General features: G+C 47.4%; 1 protein-coding gene and 1 non-coding gene across 2 annotated transcripts in view; one reads left to right on the forward strand and one right to left on the reverse strand.

The window, feature by feature from the left end:
* The window catches only part of VAT1L (vesicle amine transport 1 like), a 164,841-nt gene extending 155,075 nt beyond the window's left edge, over positions 1–9,766 (reverse strand). The window contains exon 1 of the mRNA XM_036275024.1: positions 9,456–9,766. Coding sequence (XP_036130917.1) covers positions 9,456–9,685 — 230 coding nt within the window. The 5' untranslated portion in view covers positions 9,686–9,766. The remainder of the gene's footprint in view (positions 1–9,455) is intronic.
* Positions 9,767–13,522: 3,756 nt separating this feature from the next.
* LOC118639670 lies at positions 13,523–13,687 on the forward strand. Its single transcript, XR_004961244.1, has one exon. It is a non-coding gene; the product is annotated as a U1 spliceosomal RNA (small nuclear RNA).
* The last annotated feature ends 3,641 nt before the right edge of the window (positions 13,688–17,328 follow it).

Raw genomic sequence — 17,328 nt, forward strand, 5'->3', positions numbered from 1 at the left:
TATAGTCACTAGTGTTCCAAATATCTGTTGAGTGCCTACTGTTAACCAAGCACCAGGCCTGGCATTCATTGGTTAAATGATAATAGAGAACATTTCTGGAATTTCCAAGATTGGAGGAGGGTGAAGGGGGATACATGATGACGGAAGGAGACCTGACTTGGGGTGGTGCACACACAATACAGGGCACAGATGATGTGTTGTGGAAGTGTGCACCTGAAACCTGTATAATTTTGTTAACTCATGTCAGCCCAATAAATTCAATAAAAGGGGGGAAATAAACCTGTTGGGGCTTCTCCTAAAGGGATGGGAGAGTGGGCATTGTTCTATAAAGAGTGGGAGGCATGTCCTCCCCCACCCCAACATGCAATAACTACCCTCTGCCACTGGAAACACACGGGCCTCAAAGTTGAAATATGATATATATGACTTAGCATGATTCAGTACCTGCTGGAAGAGGTAAGGTCCCAGGAGAGAGAATGAAGCGGTCTTCTCCAGTCCCCTCTCTGAGCCTTCACTCTTTCTGCTGAAAAAGACAGCCTCCTGTCCCCCACCATGGCTACCATTTTGATCAGTCCAGTGTGTCTCTTACTGCTGTCTTCTGGTAACTGTCCCCCATTCCTTTTGGAGTATCTACCTCCATACATACACACACACACACACACACACACAGATATGCACGCACACACACAGAGAGATGCACACACACAGACGCATGCACACAGATGCACACACACACAGAGACGCAAGCACACACACACAGATGCACACACACGCATGCACACACACACACTTTATGTGTTCCTAGTGGGGCTAACGATCATGATGCCTCATTCTAGGTCAGGGTAGGAGGGCATGAGACACACAAGTGGTCAATCACAGCGCCTCATTCCTCTAGGCGGAGAGAGAGAGCCAGGGGCTGGGATGTGATCCACAAAGGGCCAGAGTTCTTCCTTGATACACAAAGACTGGGGGGAAAAGTTCTTGTCCCACTAGGTCTTGCTAAACCTGCACCAGGCCGCTGGAGCAAAAGGCCGTCATGGTTTCTGGTCCCAAGGAGAAAGTTCACTGCAGTAGGGGCACCTGAAGCTGACTGGTGAGAAGAGCAAAGACAAAGAAGGAAGGGAAAGAAAGGAGAGAGCCAAGCAGTCCAGAACAACTCATCCTGGTGGTCGACATTGCCGAAATAAAAGGAACAGCCAGGGCAGAAGTGATCAGCCTTCCTTTAGAAGTTCTCTGAGCCCTGGCCAGTTTGGCTCAGCGGTTAGAGCGTCGGCCTGTGGTCCAGAGAGATCCGGGTTCGATTCCCACTAAGGGCGCGTACCTCAGTTGCAGTTTGTCCCCGGCCCTGGTTGGGTTGTGCGGGTGGCAGCCACTCGATGTGTCCCTTTCACATTGATGTTTCTCTCTCTCTCTTCCTCTCTCTCCCTCCCACTCTATCTGAACCAAAAAAAAATGGAAAAATGTCCTTGGGTGAGGATAAAAATAAATACATACATACATAAATAAATAGTAGGAGCACAATGCCTGTGGCTTTTGTTTTCCCTGGAATTCACCTGGATCTTCTAGTTTATGTCATGGCATAGTGGCACATCCTATCTGGGCCACTTTTTGTTTTTTTAATCCTCACCCGAGGATATGTTTTATTGATTTTTAGAGAGAGAGGGAGAGAGAGAGAGAAACATCAATGTGAGAGAGAAACATCGATCAGATGCCTCCCATATGTGCCCCGACTGGGGATCGACCCCGCAAGCTAGATATGTGCCCTGACCAGGAATTGAACCTGCAACCTTTTGGTGTATGGGACAATGCTCTAACCAACCGAGCCACCTAGCCAGGGTTGGGCCACTTTTGATGTTAGGGTTTATACTCTTTGGGGGAGACACGTGAGATCTGAATGGAGACTCCATTCAGAAAACTTTATAGAGGAAACTTCTAATGTCCTGTTTCTTTGCCTCTCCTCTCCACCATTAATATATATTAAACTATATTATGTGACAAAGGACGTCATTCATTCAACAAATATTAAATGTGCCAACATCATTGCGAATACTTCAGATGCATTATATTTTATAATCACACATAAAAATTTTGCCCCATAGATACTACTACACCCCTATCACAGACGAGAAAACTGAGGTTTCAAATGACTGAATCCTTTTCCTAAGATTATACAGGTTGCTAAAATGGTCAGAGCCACGATTTGAATCCAGATCCATTCCACTTCCAACATTAACTATTTTATAACCAAAGAAACATACTGCCTCCCACCCACTGTGGATATGTACTTTTGTCCAAGAAATAAATCATCGTCATTCCTCTTGTGGAAGAGAATTAACTTGCACTAGGCTCTGGGGGACTACACTCATTTAGAGAAGTCAGGAGTAAGGGGACCCCATGCTTTACTTGCCAAGGGGATTCACGGCTCCAGAATGATGCGGGGGATGAGGCTTGGCTAAGGGGTCAAGGTCACTCACAGAAGGAGATTGAGGTCAGAAGCTCACTGCACGCTTTCATTGAGAAAACAGCACATTCAAAGATGAAACAGCCCCCTTCACTACAGCATCTATTTTGTGTCCTGGGCCTTCCAACATCAAATTTATTCACTTTAATACCATGACATCAACTGATTTTCTGTGTGACATCCTAGAGGAATCACACTAATTTGAGATTACATTCTTGCTGCCCTTTCCTATGAAGAGTCTCTTCATGCTTCTAATTAAATATTTTATTCTATGACAAATGCCAAGATGACAAAAAAGATCCCTATTAAGAATGAGAAGTGCCAGGAACTTGGGGCCATGGAGTGCTATTTCCGGTGCCCAGGAGAACTCTGATGTCAGTGTTGAATGTCAGTGATGTGCCAAAAGGTCATGGATTTTGGTTCCTTTGAATGGGAGTGAACCAAACTCGAGGCTGGACCACCTCTGCCCACTGGCCGTCAGAGAACACTCTGCTGTCTTTCATGGGTGAGTATGCAGTGTGTCAGGGTGGCAACAGACCAGTTCAAATCCATTCCCAACCCTGGGAATAAGATTCAAAAGCCAGCACCCTATGTAGCTTGGTAGGAGGACTAGGAACAAGTGGAAGGCATCAAGTCCCCATTCTGTCCTTCACCGCCCAAGTGACTTAGGAAGGAAAAAGAATCTTTTCTGAGCATCTACAGTCTGCAAGGAACAGTCAGGACTTCCACGGACTCTCAGCTAGTCTTCAAAACAGTACCAAGAAGTGGGTATCATTACCAAGGTGAGGGTATGGGTAAGCAGAAAGTGTTATTTGCTCATGATTACACAGGTGTGATGAGGCAGAATCAGGGTCTGCACTCAGATCTGTTGAAGCTCAGGAAGTCAGGGTAATAACCTCATGGAGTTGTCGGGGTCAGATGAAACACAGACAAGAACATTAGGCTTTGTTCCTGCAAAGATGCTGCAAGTGGCGGGTAGGGTGAGCACGATCATCAGTCCTTCCCTTTGCCCATCATGAGCCACCTGCCCGTGGTTTCTGACTAGCACCTGTCTAATTAAGATCCGGCTGCTATGTACGGGAACCTGCTATATGTGAGGTGTTCTATAATTCCCTTTCGACAATTCTGGGCTTCCTTTCGTCTTTGAATTGCGGGAGACAAAAAAAAAAGTCCATTCCATTATTGGTTGCAGAGCAGACATTGTCACCAGCGAGGACAGAGTTAATGGGGTGAATAAGAAAGAACCCTGAGGTAGCAGCTCCATCTTCCCATCACTATGTGGGGCTCAGGGTGACTCAGCGCAGCCCTCCCTTCCTGTCAAATCCTGACATCTCCATCCAACACAGAGTGATTCAGAACACCTTCTTCCAACCTCTGTGCCAGGGCGGCTCCGGCTTGGGTATTAGAGACACCCCAAGCAATTTCTCAGTTTTACCAACATCTGTGCCACTTAACCTCGTGAACTCTATTTGTTTATTTGATAAATAGAGGGAAGATCATATTGGCCATATTTCCTTGGAATGACCTTATCAGCGACAATTTAATGCTGTGTTACTTGGGGACATCCTGTCTCCAGGTTGTCAGTGTAGCAAAAGCCCAACTGAGACAAAGCGGGTAGAGGAAGGAACTTGAATGCCTTCAGTGGATCCAAGGAGTGGTGTTTGTATTTAACTAGCCATGGGTATTCTGGATCAACAGTCATAGCAATTTGATCGTAGATGGATCTCAAAAACATCTCATACTCAGAAACAGAGGGAGAGAAGTGGATGTGGTGCAGAAACACATTGGGGGGGGGGCAAGATGGCACTATGCAATTTTGAGTCTTAATAGTTACACTTCAGATAGCCAATGCATTCATGGTTCTCTCTCTGCATTCCTGATTTCCAGTCTCTCTCTCTCTCTCTCTCTCTCTCTCTCTCTCTCTCTCTCTCTCTCTCTCTCTCTTTCTCGTGCCATTGTCACTGTGTCTCTCTGATTTTCCAACTCCCAAGTGTAAAGAGTCCAGGAACAAGGCAGAACTTGGAATTTTAAAAAAATTTGTTTTTATTGATTTGAGAGAGAGAGGAATGGAGAGGGAGAGAGAGAGAAACATCGATGTGAGAAACATCAATCGTTATCTCCTGCACGCCCCCTACTGGAGATTAAACCCACAACCCCACATGTGCCCTGATGAGGAATCAAACTGCAACCTTTTGGTGCGTGGGACAACACCCAACCAACTAAGCCACATGGACCAGACCAAACTTGGATTCTTACAGCACTCTTCCACTTAGCGACTTGTGATCTTGACGTGTCTCTGAATGTCAGTTTCCTCATCTTTAAAATGAAGATAGTAATACTCATCTTGTTGAATTGCCATTAGGATAAAATGAAACAAAGAGTATTTATCAAGTAACTCAGTTCCTGGCTCATAACAAAGGTTCAATAAATGTTGGTTCCCTCCCACATCTCCAGTATACTTGACCCTCGTGATATATAGGTTCCCATCAATCTGCTGGCATTCCTCCAGTGTGACCTGCCCTCAGCCCATTTTCAGATCAGCCAATGGAGCCATGACTGGCTGGGACCATTTTTCATCCAATTGGTCTCATTCCAGCAGTATCATGAGGCCTCTTGCTGTAAATCAGTCTGGGAAAATAAACGTCCCCAATCCATTAGTGACTTTCTACCACAAGCCAATTTGAGCCACAAACCAGACAAGTCTTGTTAATGGCCACTTAAATACACTCCTGCAGCCCCACTTGGAGACCCTCAGCCTCAGATTCTACTAGCTCCTTCCCAAGAGAAGCCCTGCTGTGACCAGCCTGCTAACGGCAAAGGCATGGATCCGATCCTTACCAGCTAGGGGGGACACGCACCTGGTCTGCCTAATGCAGTTTCAGTTTGCTCCTGTGGTCCCAGAGCAATTATTTTAGTTCCCCTTTCAAAAGAGTTCCCGTTTGGATGATAAACTATAGACGGTGTCTATGGAAACCAAAAATAATCATTTAAATAATAATAGCTATCATTTATTGACCACTTGCTGTGTGCCAGGCATCATGAGAAAGGTCTTTATGCACTGTAGCTCATTTAATCTCCATTACAACACTATGAAGGGAGGTGCTATGATTATCTCCATCTCGTAGGAAATGCTAGAGGAGTAAGCAACCTGTTCAGGGTTAACCATCGGTGCAGAGGGCACACTGTGCATCACCCCATCTCTCTTACGAGGCAGTACACCCACCAACTGCTGGGGGTGCAGAGTGCTCGCTCAGAGCAGCCCCCTCCCCTGCTTCCCCACTCCCGAGAGGAACCGCCCTCAGTCAAACAGAAGCCACCTCTGCTTGAAAGCTCCATGCCCCGACTCCGGAAGCAGCCCACAGCCCTAGGCTAACTGAAGAACGTGGGAAGGAGGGGGCAGTGTAGGGGTACAAAAGGCTTCCCCGTTGCTTCTAGGTCAGATTAACTCCATGGTACAATTCATGCTCCAGAACTCCCGGTGGGATGCAGTTGAAACCAAATCCTTTCCTAACTTCTTCCCCTGCCCTATCCCACCTCTCTGGCTCCCATTCTCCTGAAAGCACCCCCACTCAACCACTTAAAAAAGCACCCCTGTCTCAGGCTCCGCCTCCAGGGGCCAGACCTATGACATCCAGTTAGCAAGTGGCAGAGCTAGGGACTCATGTCTAGGGAGGCCTTGACCATTGAGCCGGTGTGACATGATATTGTCTAATTATATTCATGGTTAAAATGGCCTCTAAGTTATCAAGCTGCCAAGAACTGTCATATAGACACAGTTATGACAACAGTCACAACAATAGCTACTATTTATTTAGTGCCGGCAGTGGGCCCGTCTCTTTCTTGCATCTGATCCTCTCAACACTATGAAGGTCATCTTATTGTCCCCATTTTGCAGTTGGGGCATGGAAAGCTTAGAGACGTTAAGAGAGAGGCCCACTGACATTACACAGATAGAAGGTAGTGGGGTTTTGGCTTCCATCCAGGTCCATCCTTCTCAGTTTGGCTGCTGAAATCACTTGCTGTGTAAACTGTTCAATGAATGGTTGATACAATGGGTTCCCCATCAAAGCTGATGTTCTTGTAACAATTTAGGCAGAAAACTCTCCTGTCCCACCTGTCCATACTCCTTGAGCCGAAATATTTGGAGCTATATTTCACCATCATGTCTCTACTTTAAGGGCAAAGCCATTTTATTCTGGAAACAGCCACAGAGTATTCCCGTAAGCTAGACATAAAAAGATCAAAGCAGCTGTATTCATGGAAAAAGGGAAAGCAAGCTTACATGCCAAAGGTCTAGAAAGGTAAATCACATTTCCTGTGGCTTTACCACGGAGAGAGACAAAACAGAAAAAAAGGAAAACAACAGAGATTTAAGGAGAGACAGACCAGGATTCAAATCCTAACTCTACTGTCTGTGTGATGTTTTCTGGCAAATTACTCAACATCTCCAAGCCCCAAATTGTGCTATCATTAATACCTATCTCATTGGACCATAAATGAGAAGGTGTAAATAAGATATAAGATGTATGTCCCTCACTTCTTCTCTTCCATTTCCATAACATTTCTAGAGAAACCTACTTGAACCTTCATCCCAGGTCTGAATACATGTTCAGATGAACTATGCTTTATTCCCAAGCAAAAAGCATATCCTATTTGATGATAAAAGGTTTCCATTTAAAATAGAGAGCAGATAAAAAGGGAGACCTTCGTCCAGGAGGCCATCAACTGATTCATAAAAACACAGAATGAGTCATCCTGGCTCTCAAGGCTAACCTTACAATCAATGGGCATCTTTGGCCAGCCAATCCCACCCAGCCCAGTGGAGGAGAAAGGGCCCAGCGGGCAATTTTCGCAAATCTATTTCTTTCCCCCCTTGCAAAACGGATTAACTCTGCTTGCAGCTTGGTGAAATGAAAATCAACCTGGGGCCTTTGCAATGCTGTATTCCAAATGCTCCCCCAGACCTGGCTGGCTTTCTGAACAACTGGCAGGGGGAAGAGGTGGGGGAGGATCTGCAGTGGTTCGTGTGTGTGTGTGTGTGTGTGTACAACACACACATACAGCTCTAATGAACAGGATTGTGTGTCTGGCTTTGAAAAATCAATCTCCTCCTAGCCTTCATCTTGACATTTATTATTTCAAAATGCTTCCGCTCTGGTCAGCATTTATGCACTTAGCATAAGGCTAGAGAACCCAGACCCACTGGTACTACAGATGATACTCTTGTCTTCAAAAAGTAGCTTCAGCATTTTCACTCCCTAAATACGTACTCTGGCAGAGTCCTAGAACCCAGTCCTCAATTTGGACGGAGAGTTATAAATTACATGTATGTGTACACACACACACACCACATACCTAAAATATTTTTGGTGGTTATGGAAGACGAATTATCAATACATAGTTTTAATTACTAGGCAGACATTCTTCCATCAGCAAGTGAAGAAAAGTAATGACGCAACAATCCCCCCTCCAAGCATCTTTCCTCAATCCATTCATTCAGAGAGAACTTATTTAGGATGCACTGTGCCACGCACTGGGGATTTATCTGTGAAAAGGGTACATGTAAGCTCTGCCTTCAGGGATCAATCAGCTTGGTCCAGCCAAGAGTTAACAAAATAGAACTCTATAGGAGCCCAAGTTTGCAAAAGCCTCTTCCTTTACCCTGAATTCCCCAGGGAGAGGCCCAGGAGTCCTGTTTAGAGTCAGGCATGACCAGCTACAGAAATGCAGAGCCAGCCAGAGACCGGGTACCGGCTTCTCTCACCAGCTGCCTTCCAGTCTGGCAGATGAAACCTGTGCCTGCTCTCGAAGGAGCAAGGGCAGGGAATCTCCTTTGCTTTTTTCTTGCCTCTAGATACAGTCCAAGATTCTGGGTTGGGGGGTTCCAACCTGGGAAGTGTTGACCCAGCTGCTGTGTTAAGGAGCAGGGTCTGGATGGAGGGGGCCGTGAGGGGTGGAGGTGGTGGTGGTTATAGGCCCATCTGACAGCAAGTTCCCCTCAGGTGTCTCCTAGGCTGCAGCACAGAGCTCAGAGTGCTGTGCCGCGCACTCGGTCCAGTTCTGGGTGAGCCCTCCCCTCAGAACTTCAGGGAAATGATCCTCTAGTGACAGCACAATCAGAGAGGCTTAAACACACCAGACAGGAACCCTTATCGGTGTGGGTCTGAGGAAGTTCCCCCAGGAGGAGTGGGGAATAGAAGGGCACTCACATTAATGAGCTCCATCTGAGACAGGAGTGGGAGTTCAGAGAAGATTGATCAGATTTGGGTTTTTCCCCCTCATCAGAGAAAGCTGCTGGAGGGGAAGAGGGAGGGTTAGGCTTCAGCCTCAACCTCTCCCCCACCCCCACCAAGCTTAGATGCTTGGTACCTAACTCCCTGCTTCCCAGTTCCGTTCCCCATTCCAGACCACAAGGAGGGGAGTGTGCAGAAGCAGGGAGGAAAGACACATGTCCCCAGCCCTGCATCCTGTCCCCAGCCCAATCAGGACATCACACAGAGGTTACAAAAAGATCAATGATCAAATCCTGGCGGTGGTACTTAGTGGTGGCAGGGTGATCTTGGGCAAATCACTCACTCTCCCTGAGCCCTGGTTTCCGCACCTGTAACGGGGGGTGCCCACGGTACCTAACTCACTGGGTCCCGGGAAGTATTAAAGAGGATCGCTCACAGTTAGCCGACGGTTATTATTATTTTCTTAAACTATGTTACCATCAACCCCCTACCCTGGCAGCTTCTCCAGCGGCGCAACCTTCTAGACCCTAAGTGCTGGGCGCCACCACCCACCCCCGCGTCCCCTCCCGAGGGCTCACAGCCTCCTCGCATGCTTGGGAAGGGGAAGGGCCACTCTCAGCATCCTCCCCAGCATCAGCGGCGGCTGAGGCGGGCGCCCGCGTCTGCGGTCCCCGGTCAGCGTCCCCGCCAAGGCTCTGCCGCCTCCCGGGAGCGCCGAGCGCGCAAAGAGAGAGAAGGAGAGAAAGGCGCGGATACTGGACCAGGCTTTGACGCGGATCTTGAGCTCGCCGTCCTGCGGCTCGGGCATGGCCTTCCTGGTGACCCGCAGCTTGTTGAGACCCCCGAAGCCGGCCAGCACCACGGCGCGCATCTCCTGGGCGTCCCCGAGCCGGTGCGAGCCGCCGCCGCCGCCCTCCGCCGGCTCCTTGCCTGCCTCCTTCTCGATCATTTGTTCCGTCTCTTCCGCCTTCTCCACGCCTTCTTTGGCCATGGCGCGCGAGGACGCGGGGCGCACGGGCTGCGGCGGCTGCGGCGCGGGGGCTCGGAGCTCCTCTCCCGCGGGTTCCTCCTGTTGAATGTGGGATGCTGGGCTGTGCAATGGCTGCAGCCTCAGCGAGCGGCGCCGCGGTCCACAGCCTGCGCCGTAATCCTCCCAAGAGCTGCGCCCGCGCCCGCTCCCCTCCTCTCTTCCCTGCCAAGGGAAGACTTAACTCCGATTTCTAAGCCAGTCTCAAATCAGGATCTTGATCGCTGTCCCAGAGGCAGATTTTCTCGATATTTGTGACTAAAACACGCAGAAAGGCCACCGTTGCCTCCGTTGTGGGCGCAGTACTTTGTTATATACGGCGCAGGCTCGGGGCCTTGAAATGGACAGAGACGAATGTCTGGGCCTGGAGGAAGCCTCCCCGCGAAGCGGTTGCCTCGTCTCCCACCGATCTGCAGGAGCGGGCGGAATAGACGGGAAATTGGGCTGTTTCCCAAACCGCCGGTCCTGGCTGGAAGGGCAGAGACGTCCGGGAAGGGGGAGCCAGGAGACCCTGCTCACTGCTCACAGATCTGGAGTCCAAACCCAGAGTCCTTTCTCTGGGGACATCCAGGGTCAGCGCGGATGCTCCTTTCCTGGCATCACTGGGAGCGTCTCATGATGGCTAATTCTCACCCACCGGCATCATTTTGGGCCATTATAAAAAAAAGGTCCTATGCTCTCCCCCCTCAACACTCTCTCTCTCCCTCTCCTACACACACACACACACACACACACACACACACACACACACACACGCACCAGTAACTAGCTTTGTGCTTTATTTGTTACAGAGCCTTTCAAAAAAGAACTCCTAGAAAAACTTGAGTTTTCAAGATAAAAAGTTGGGGAGGTGTTGCTTTGCCCCAGTTTGAAAAGGACAGAGTTGAGGGATGGTAGCTGTATATTCTAGGTACCCAGCAGCCACTGCCAGCCTTGGCATGGGGGAGACTCCTTCAACCGTTCTGAGCCTCAGTTTTCTCATCCTTCAAGTGCATTCATTCATTGTGTTGATTTGCTTCGTGGTGAGTACCGGGGTGGGTATGACTTTCAGTGACACGTGGTCCTGACTTTCAAGGAGCTCATTCTGAGAGTGTGAGGCAGAGAAGGCACAGCCCACAAACAGACACACATCGAATGGTAAAGGTGCCTCTTCTCTCTCCATTTTCCCTGTGCACCTTTGCTTTAAACACCCTGGCCTCCTAGTCCTCAAAGAGGATTGTATTCCCTTCTACCTCCTATATCCCCAGGCCTGGAGCCTATGTTCCCTGTCCTTCATCTGGTGATAACGCCTACTGCACTCTCAACTCAAGTGTCCAGTCCTTGCCGAAGGCTCTCCAACCCTCAGGGCGAGTCAGCAGCCTTTATGATAAACTCAAGGCAGTGTGTAACAAATGTTCACATGATTCCCTAATACTGTCCATTTCCTTTTCCCAACTGTGACCTCTTTGTGCATTTTCTGCTTTTTATCCAGCATGACTCCTTGAAACTTTGCACGTGATTGGTTTATAGTAAAATACGCTCAGAAAATGCTTGTTGAATGAATGAATGAGTCAGTGAATGTAGATGCTACAGTGGGAACCCAGAGGAGGAAACCATTAACTTGCCCAGGGAGTGGAAAAGTCTTCACGGAGGAGGGGGGCATTTTGAGCCAGACTTCGAAGGATGAGCCCGGTTCTTCAGACAGGGAAGATCACATGTACATTCAAACACATCAAAAGGTGACAGGCAGCCTGGCCAGTGTGGCTCACTGGTTGAGCATCGACCCAGGCACCAAGAGGTCACTGGTTTGATTCCTGGTCAGGGCACATGCCCAGGTGTGGGACAACACTGGCTTTTTCTGTGTGGGCAGAGCACCCGCTGTGTTTAGCAGCCACCGGAGATGAAGCTGAAAGGTTGTTTAGACCAGCTTTTGAGGGTTTTTAAATACTATGTTATAAAGTGTATCACATAATCACGGAGGCAATGAATGCCGCTGAAGTCTTAAAAGAACAACAGCAAGGGAATGGCATTGCCAGAACTGCATTTTAGGATGATAACTTTGGCAGTAAGTGGGTGATGGATTAGACAGCAGAGGTACCAGAAGCGTGGAGATCAGTCAGAGACTATAGTGCAGAAAAAATAAATAAGTGAGAAAGCCTCAACCGAGGCAATGGCTGGGAGGTGGAAGAGAAGGGGTTAAAAGGAAACCGAATTGATTAGGCTTGGTTAGCGAATTCAACCGAATTTTACTGTAAACCCAACTATCCAAACTATTAAGCCTGTTTACATTGTGAGTATAGTGTTAGGTTGGACTTTATCCTGAAAGAAGGTTTTGAGTGCCAGCGTTTTATTTTGGAGGTGAGCCCAGGAAGCTCCCATCAGGAAGTAAGGCAGTGAGATGGGGAAGTGATAGAAGCCAACTCGGGTACACTGGTGAGCAGGTTCCCACAAGGACAGATGGTCTCGTACCCACAGGAGACCCTTGAGAGGCAGTGGGGAACAAGCCTCGGAGCTGTCCTGCTCCAGGAATGAGGAAATGGGTATTTATCACTAAATGTTCTGCATGGTTGGTTAAGGTCTGTTCCTGGAAGGGTTAATTCCCTGCACTCTCTTCCTGCCCCGTGCGCCTGGGCTGAGAGACTCCCCAGGCAGAGAAATGCAGACCCTCTCGGTGGGAAGCCATCATCTGCACAGGTAATGGTGAGTTCCAAGGGGATAGGAGTTCAGCAGGGATAACATCTGATACATGCTATCGTTTGGGGGGTGTCTACTGTTCTAGACACTTCAGGTATGTTTTGTAATTTGATTTTTAGAATACTCTTATTAGGTAAGCATTCTTATTCCCACTTTTCAGAAGAGGAATGTAAGTCTTAACTCGATGAGTAATCATGCTCAAAGGAACACAGTGATCGTGGTGAGACAGATACAAAACCAACTCCAAAGGGATGCTCCTAACATCTCACCATGCGTGTTTGTTTGGATGGGCCAAATCAGTTCTGCCCTGGTTGAGAATATTCCAGGCCAATTTTGATGTTCTCTTTTCTTCTATTGGCCTTCTCGTATCTCTGTTCCACCAAGATCCCTTGCTTGGACTCCAAAGGATTTCCTTTAGCATAAGTAAAGTAAATCTACTTTGCACTCAGCACACAGCATGTTTAAAAGAAAATGTTTGCCCTCTTGTATGTTAAAGGGAATATAATTGCTCTCTCCAAGGGAATCTTCTGACTGTTTACAAACCCCAGATTATAATTGGTATGCAGCTGATTGTCACAGCAACTGAGAGGAAACACTCCAGTCTGTGCTAGTTGGGGAGGAACACTTCCTCTGAGTCCCATATACCACTCTTTGGATGGCTAAGTGTTCCCAAATCTGCTGCTCCCTAGAGGAATTTTGCAACAGCCATACTGCAAGGCATCTCTTCAAAGAAACACAATAAATCTATTTTCAATTTATAAAATTGATTCCTTGGGCATTCACTTAGAGCTTCGGTTGTGAAATATCTTGCATGTAGGGCAATGTCAAACAGTGCCACTCCTGGAGAAGCACAGAGCTCAGCTCCGTGACCTTGCACATGGCCCGGGCACAGGTGTACGTGTCCGTGAGAGCCGTGGAGAGGGTCAGACTCGGGAACCCCTCAAGGTGCTGGCCACTCACGCAGCGAAGGTTAGGGATTCAAATAAGAATATATGGGAAACAATTTTAGAATGATTTTAGGAATGGGTTTTAAATAACTTGGAATGGTTGAGTCATTTTCCAGAGAAATGTATTACCTGGGGCAGGTGCTCAGTGTCTTCAACTATGTCCTTTAATATTTTATCTGTTATACTTACCTGGCAGGGGAGATGCCATGATGATGAAGGTGGTTTTCCCTGGGCGAGGCTGATCCATCGCACCCCGGGTGTGCCGACCCCTGGCGATGTCTCCAAATGTGGGAAACTCGACCGCACAATTTGGGATAGTGGGGGACTATGTTTGCGCTCTCCCCTGGAAGAAAAAACATTTTATCTCTTATAGTGTACTCAACACAATGACAATGATTTATACACATACATATATTATTTATACACATACATATATTATTTCATCTTCAAAATAATCCTGCGCCATAGGTACTATCATGCCTGTTTTATACAGGAGGACATGTAATAGAAATTGAGGCACTTTCCCAAGCTCACCTACTTAGTGGCCGAGTTGGGTTTTGAAATGGGAGCCATTTGACTCTAAAATGTGGATTCTTAACCACTGTGCTGTAATGTCTCTGCTGCTGTGTCTCTCAGAAAGGACATAGAGTAGGTCACAAGGAAGGAACCGCATTGAGGTCAATAATGGAGAGCGCAGCAGATTCTGGCGATGGAATGTCTTAGTAAAATCCAGATGCTCATATTGAAGGCTGTGTGCACAAGTTCTTATAGTTTGTGTTGATGCATTTAAGAGCTAATGGAGCATGAATGCCACGAGCACAGCATTATCTCGGAGAAGCACTGGATAGGTGTGCAGCCCATGCTGAACGTGCTGGACCGAACCACCCATTGAGATCGTGGAGGACCAGCTATCGGCGGCAAACTCCAGATGGGTCGGAGGGGCAAAGTGTGAACCAGCGTTTCTCCAGCACCTGTGGAGTACTGACCTTGGGCTCTTGCTAAGAACTGGAGATAGAATGGTGAAAAAGACAAATGTATTCTCGGTCCTAATGGAGCAAGCATTCTTTTTTTTTTTAATCCTCACCTGAGGACATTTTTCCATTTTTTGTTCAGACAGAGCAGGAGGGAGAGAGAGGATGAGAGAGAGAGAGAGAGAGAAACATCAATGTGAAGGGACACATCAAGTGGCTGCCACCCGCACGACCCAACCAGGGCTGGGGACAAACTGCAACTGAGGTACGTGCCCTTAGCGGGAACCAAACCTGGGTCTCTCTGGACCGCAGGCCAACGCTCTAACCGCTGAGCCAAACTGGCCAGGGCGGAGCTAGCATTCTAATCAAAGGGACATATATCGGTTTAGGTGGGATTCCCCAGAAGCAAACTTTCTTAATTCTAGGATCTGAGTGTAAACGGTTTATTTGCGTGGTGATTCCAGGACGTAGGAGTCTGTGGAGATGAGCTAGGAGAGGGAAAGAAGTCAATACAAGGTGTATTATCTTGCAGGTTATCACTGGCACTAACTCAGGTCAGTCTGCTGGATAACCCTAGATGACTCTAGTATAGAGCACACCTCAAAGGCATCCCAGTCAAGAGGCAAGGGAAATGAAGTATCCACCAACTCCTGGCAGTCCTTGGCTGAGGGGTGTTTCTGGAGGGCACTTCTGCCTCTTCTGGTCTGCCATGTACACGGGCTCTTAGAAAATCGGCGCCTGGACCAAGCTATCCTGAGAGAGTTGCAGGTATCTCAGTTGAAAGCATTGGGTCCCTGTGTGTGGCATGGTGCATTCCAAGAGGGTGTCGTTAGGCATCAACAGCTCCTGCTGCAGGTATTAAGCCAAAAAAATCACATAAGCAATTAGTCATTTACTAGTATGAAAAGTACGATGAAGAAGAAATGCTAGGTATCACCTGGAGGGTCAGGGGAGCCTTCACTATGCAGATGATGATAGCAAAGGATTAGCTTCAGCAACAAATCAAAAAAGTCGGGGTTCTATAAAAAGAGGAGAGATACTGTTGGCAGGTATAGCAGATGCCACCACCGAAGGGCTTTTCACAGAGGAATGTTGGACTACGTGGAGCATGAAGTCTAGACTTTGAGCCTCGTGAGAGCACATTATCCACGGATCTCCATCCCTGGGACACAGTGCCATTCTCTCGACAACCTTTTTTATTTGGTTTTCTGGTCTAAAATAGAATTCTTTTTCCTTTTCTTGTTATTGTTGAAGGTATTACAGATATCCCCCTTTTTCCCCTATTGTTACCCATTGACCCCCCTCCTTCCCGCTCCCATCACATTCCCACCCCTCCCCCTCCTCCCTTCCCCAGCCTAATGTCTGTGTCCATTGGTTGTGCATATACGCATATAAGTTCTTTGGTTTATCTCTTCCCACCCCTCACATCCCTCTGAGGTTTGTCAGTTTGTTCCCTACTTCCATGATTCTGGGTCTCTTTTGGTCTATAGCTTATTTTGTTCCACAAATAAGTGAGATCATATGGTACTTGTTTTTCCCTGACTGGCCTATTTCTCTCAGCATTACACTCTCCTGGGGCCTCCATGTCGTCTCAAAGGGTAACAGATCTCTCTTTCTTACAGCTGCATAGTACTCCATTGTGTATATGTACCACAGCTTTTTTATCCACTCATCCACTGATGGACACTTGGGCTGTTTCCAGATCTCAGCTATTGTAACTAGCGCTGCTGTGAACATAGGGGTACATATATTCTTTCTGATTTGGTGTTTCAGGCTTTTTAAGGAGAGTTTTCAGCTCCCTGGCCAGGTGGCTCTGTTGGGTGGAGCATTGTCCCATACACCAAAGGGGTTGCAGTTTTGATTCTCTCTCTCTCTCTCTCTCTCCCCCTCTCCCCCTCCCTCTCCCCCTCCCTCTCCCTCTCTCTCTCTCCCCCTTTCTCTCTCTCTCTCTCATCAATAAAAATATCCTCAGGTGAAGATTTTAAAAGAGAGAGAGAGAGCGAGAGAGAGAGCATTTTCACCCTATTGGATTTTCTCTTCATAGGAATTCAACTACAATTTCACAATGGAAGTTAAAGGAACCCTCTTTCCATAACCAAAAGATGTTAGTTTCAAGACACTGAGAACCATCTCAACTCTTGATGAACCTGATGGTGTATGAATAGAATTAGAAACATTGCACCTACTCTTATTCTTTTATCCATAAGTGGCTGTTATCCATAGAGTGATAATCTGTGACTAGAGAGTCAATTGTTGAGTGTTATTTGGTAAACATGGTTGCCGAGTAAGAGAGTATACCGCAGAGGACTGAAAAAGGGATTTAAATCAAGTAGTTTATGCTTTTGAAGCCTTGTTTATGCTAAAAAGATAATCTCTGAGTGATTTCTTTTTACCCCCTTCCCTGAATATTATCTAGGGTTTTCCCCCTGGTACGAGGCTCTATGATTTCTTGTATGAATCATCTCCACAATGGTGCTGTCTGCCTCCTTCAAATGCTGCCGAGAGCTGTGTTCTCCCCAGAGTACTTTGCCATACGTCACTGTGAATAATGGGAATGGGATGGGGATGTGAAATCGGCTCAGAAGAAACAAAGCATTTACTCCTCAGACGGAGTCCAGGAGAAACCAGCGGGTGAAGTCCCCCCCACACCATCACTACCATTGTTTTTGTTTTTTAACCAAGCGGACACATCATACTCCAAATCAGGATGAAAGAATCCCCCAGCTAACTCAGGCTCTTATTTCCCTAATGTCTCTGGTTTGGGCAAAGGGCTGATTTCCCTGAGAGTTTTGTTTCCTTTATTCTTTTAATGGTCCATGTCTAGTTAGTTGAGACTTTGAGATCTCAGAGTAATCACTGGGTAAAACTATAAGATTTTTTGAATTGATTGTTTTTAGAGAGAGGAAAGGAGGGAGGGAGGGAAAGAGAGAGAGAGAGAGAGAGAGAGAGAGAGAGAGAATGATGTGAGAGAGAAACATCAATCGGTTGCCTCCCACATGCTCCCCAACCGGGGATC

The sequence above is a fragment of the Molossus molossus genome, unplaced genomic scaffold (assembly GCF_014108415.1).
Source record: "Molossus molossus isolate mMolMol1 unplaced genomic scaffold, mMolMol1.p scaffold_m16_p_21, whole genome shotgun sequence".
NCBI lineage: Eukaryota > Metazoa > Chordata > Mammalia > Chiroptera > Molossidae > Molossus > Molossus molossus.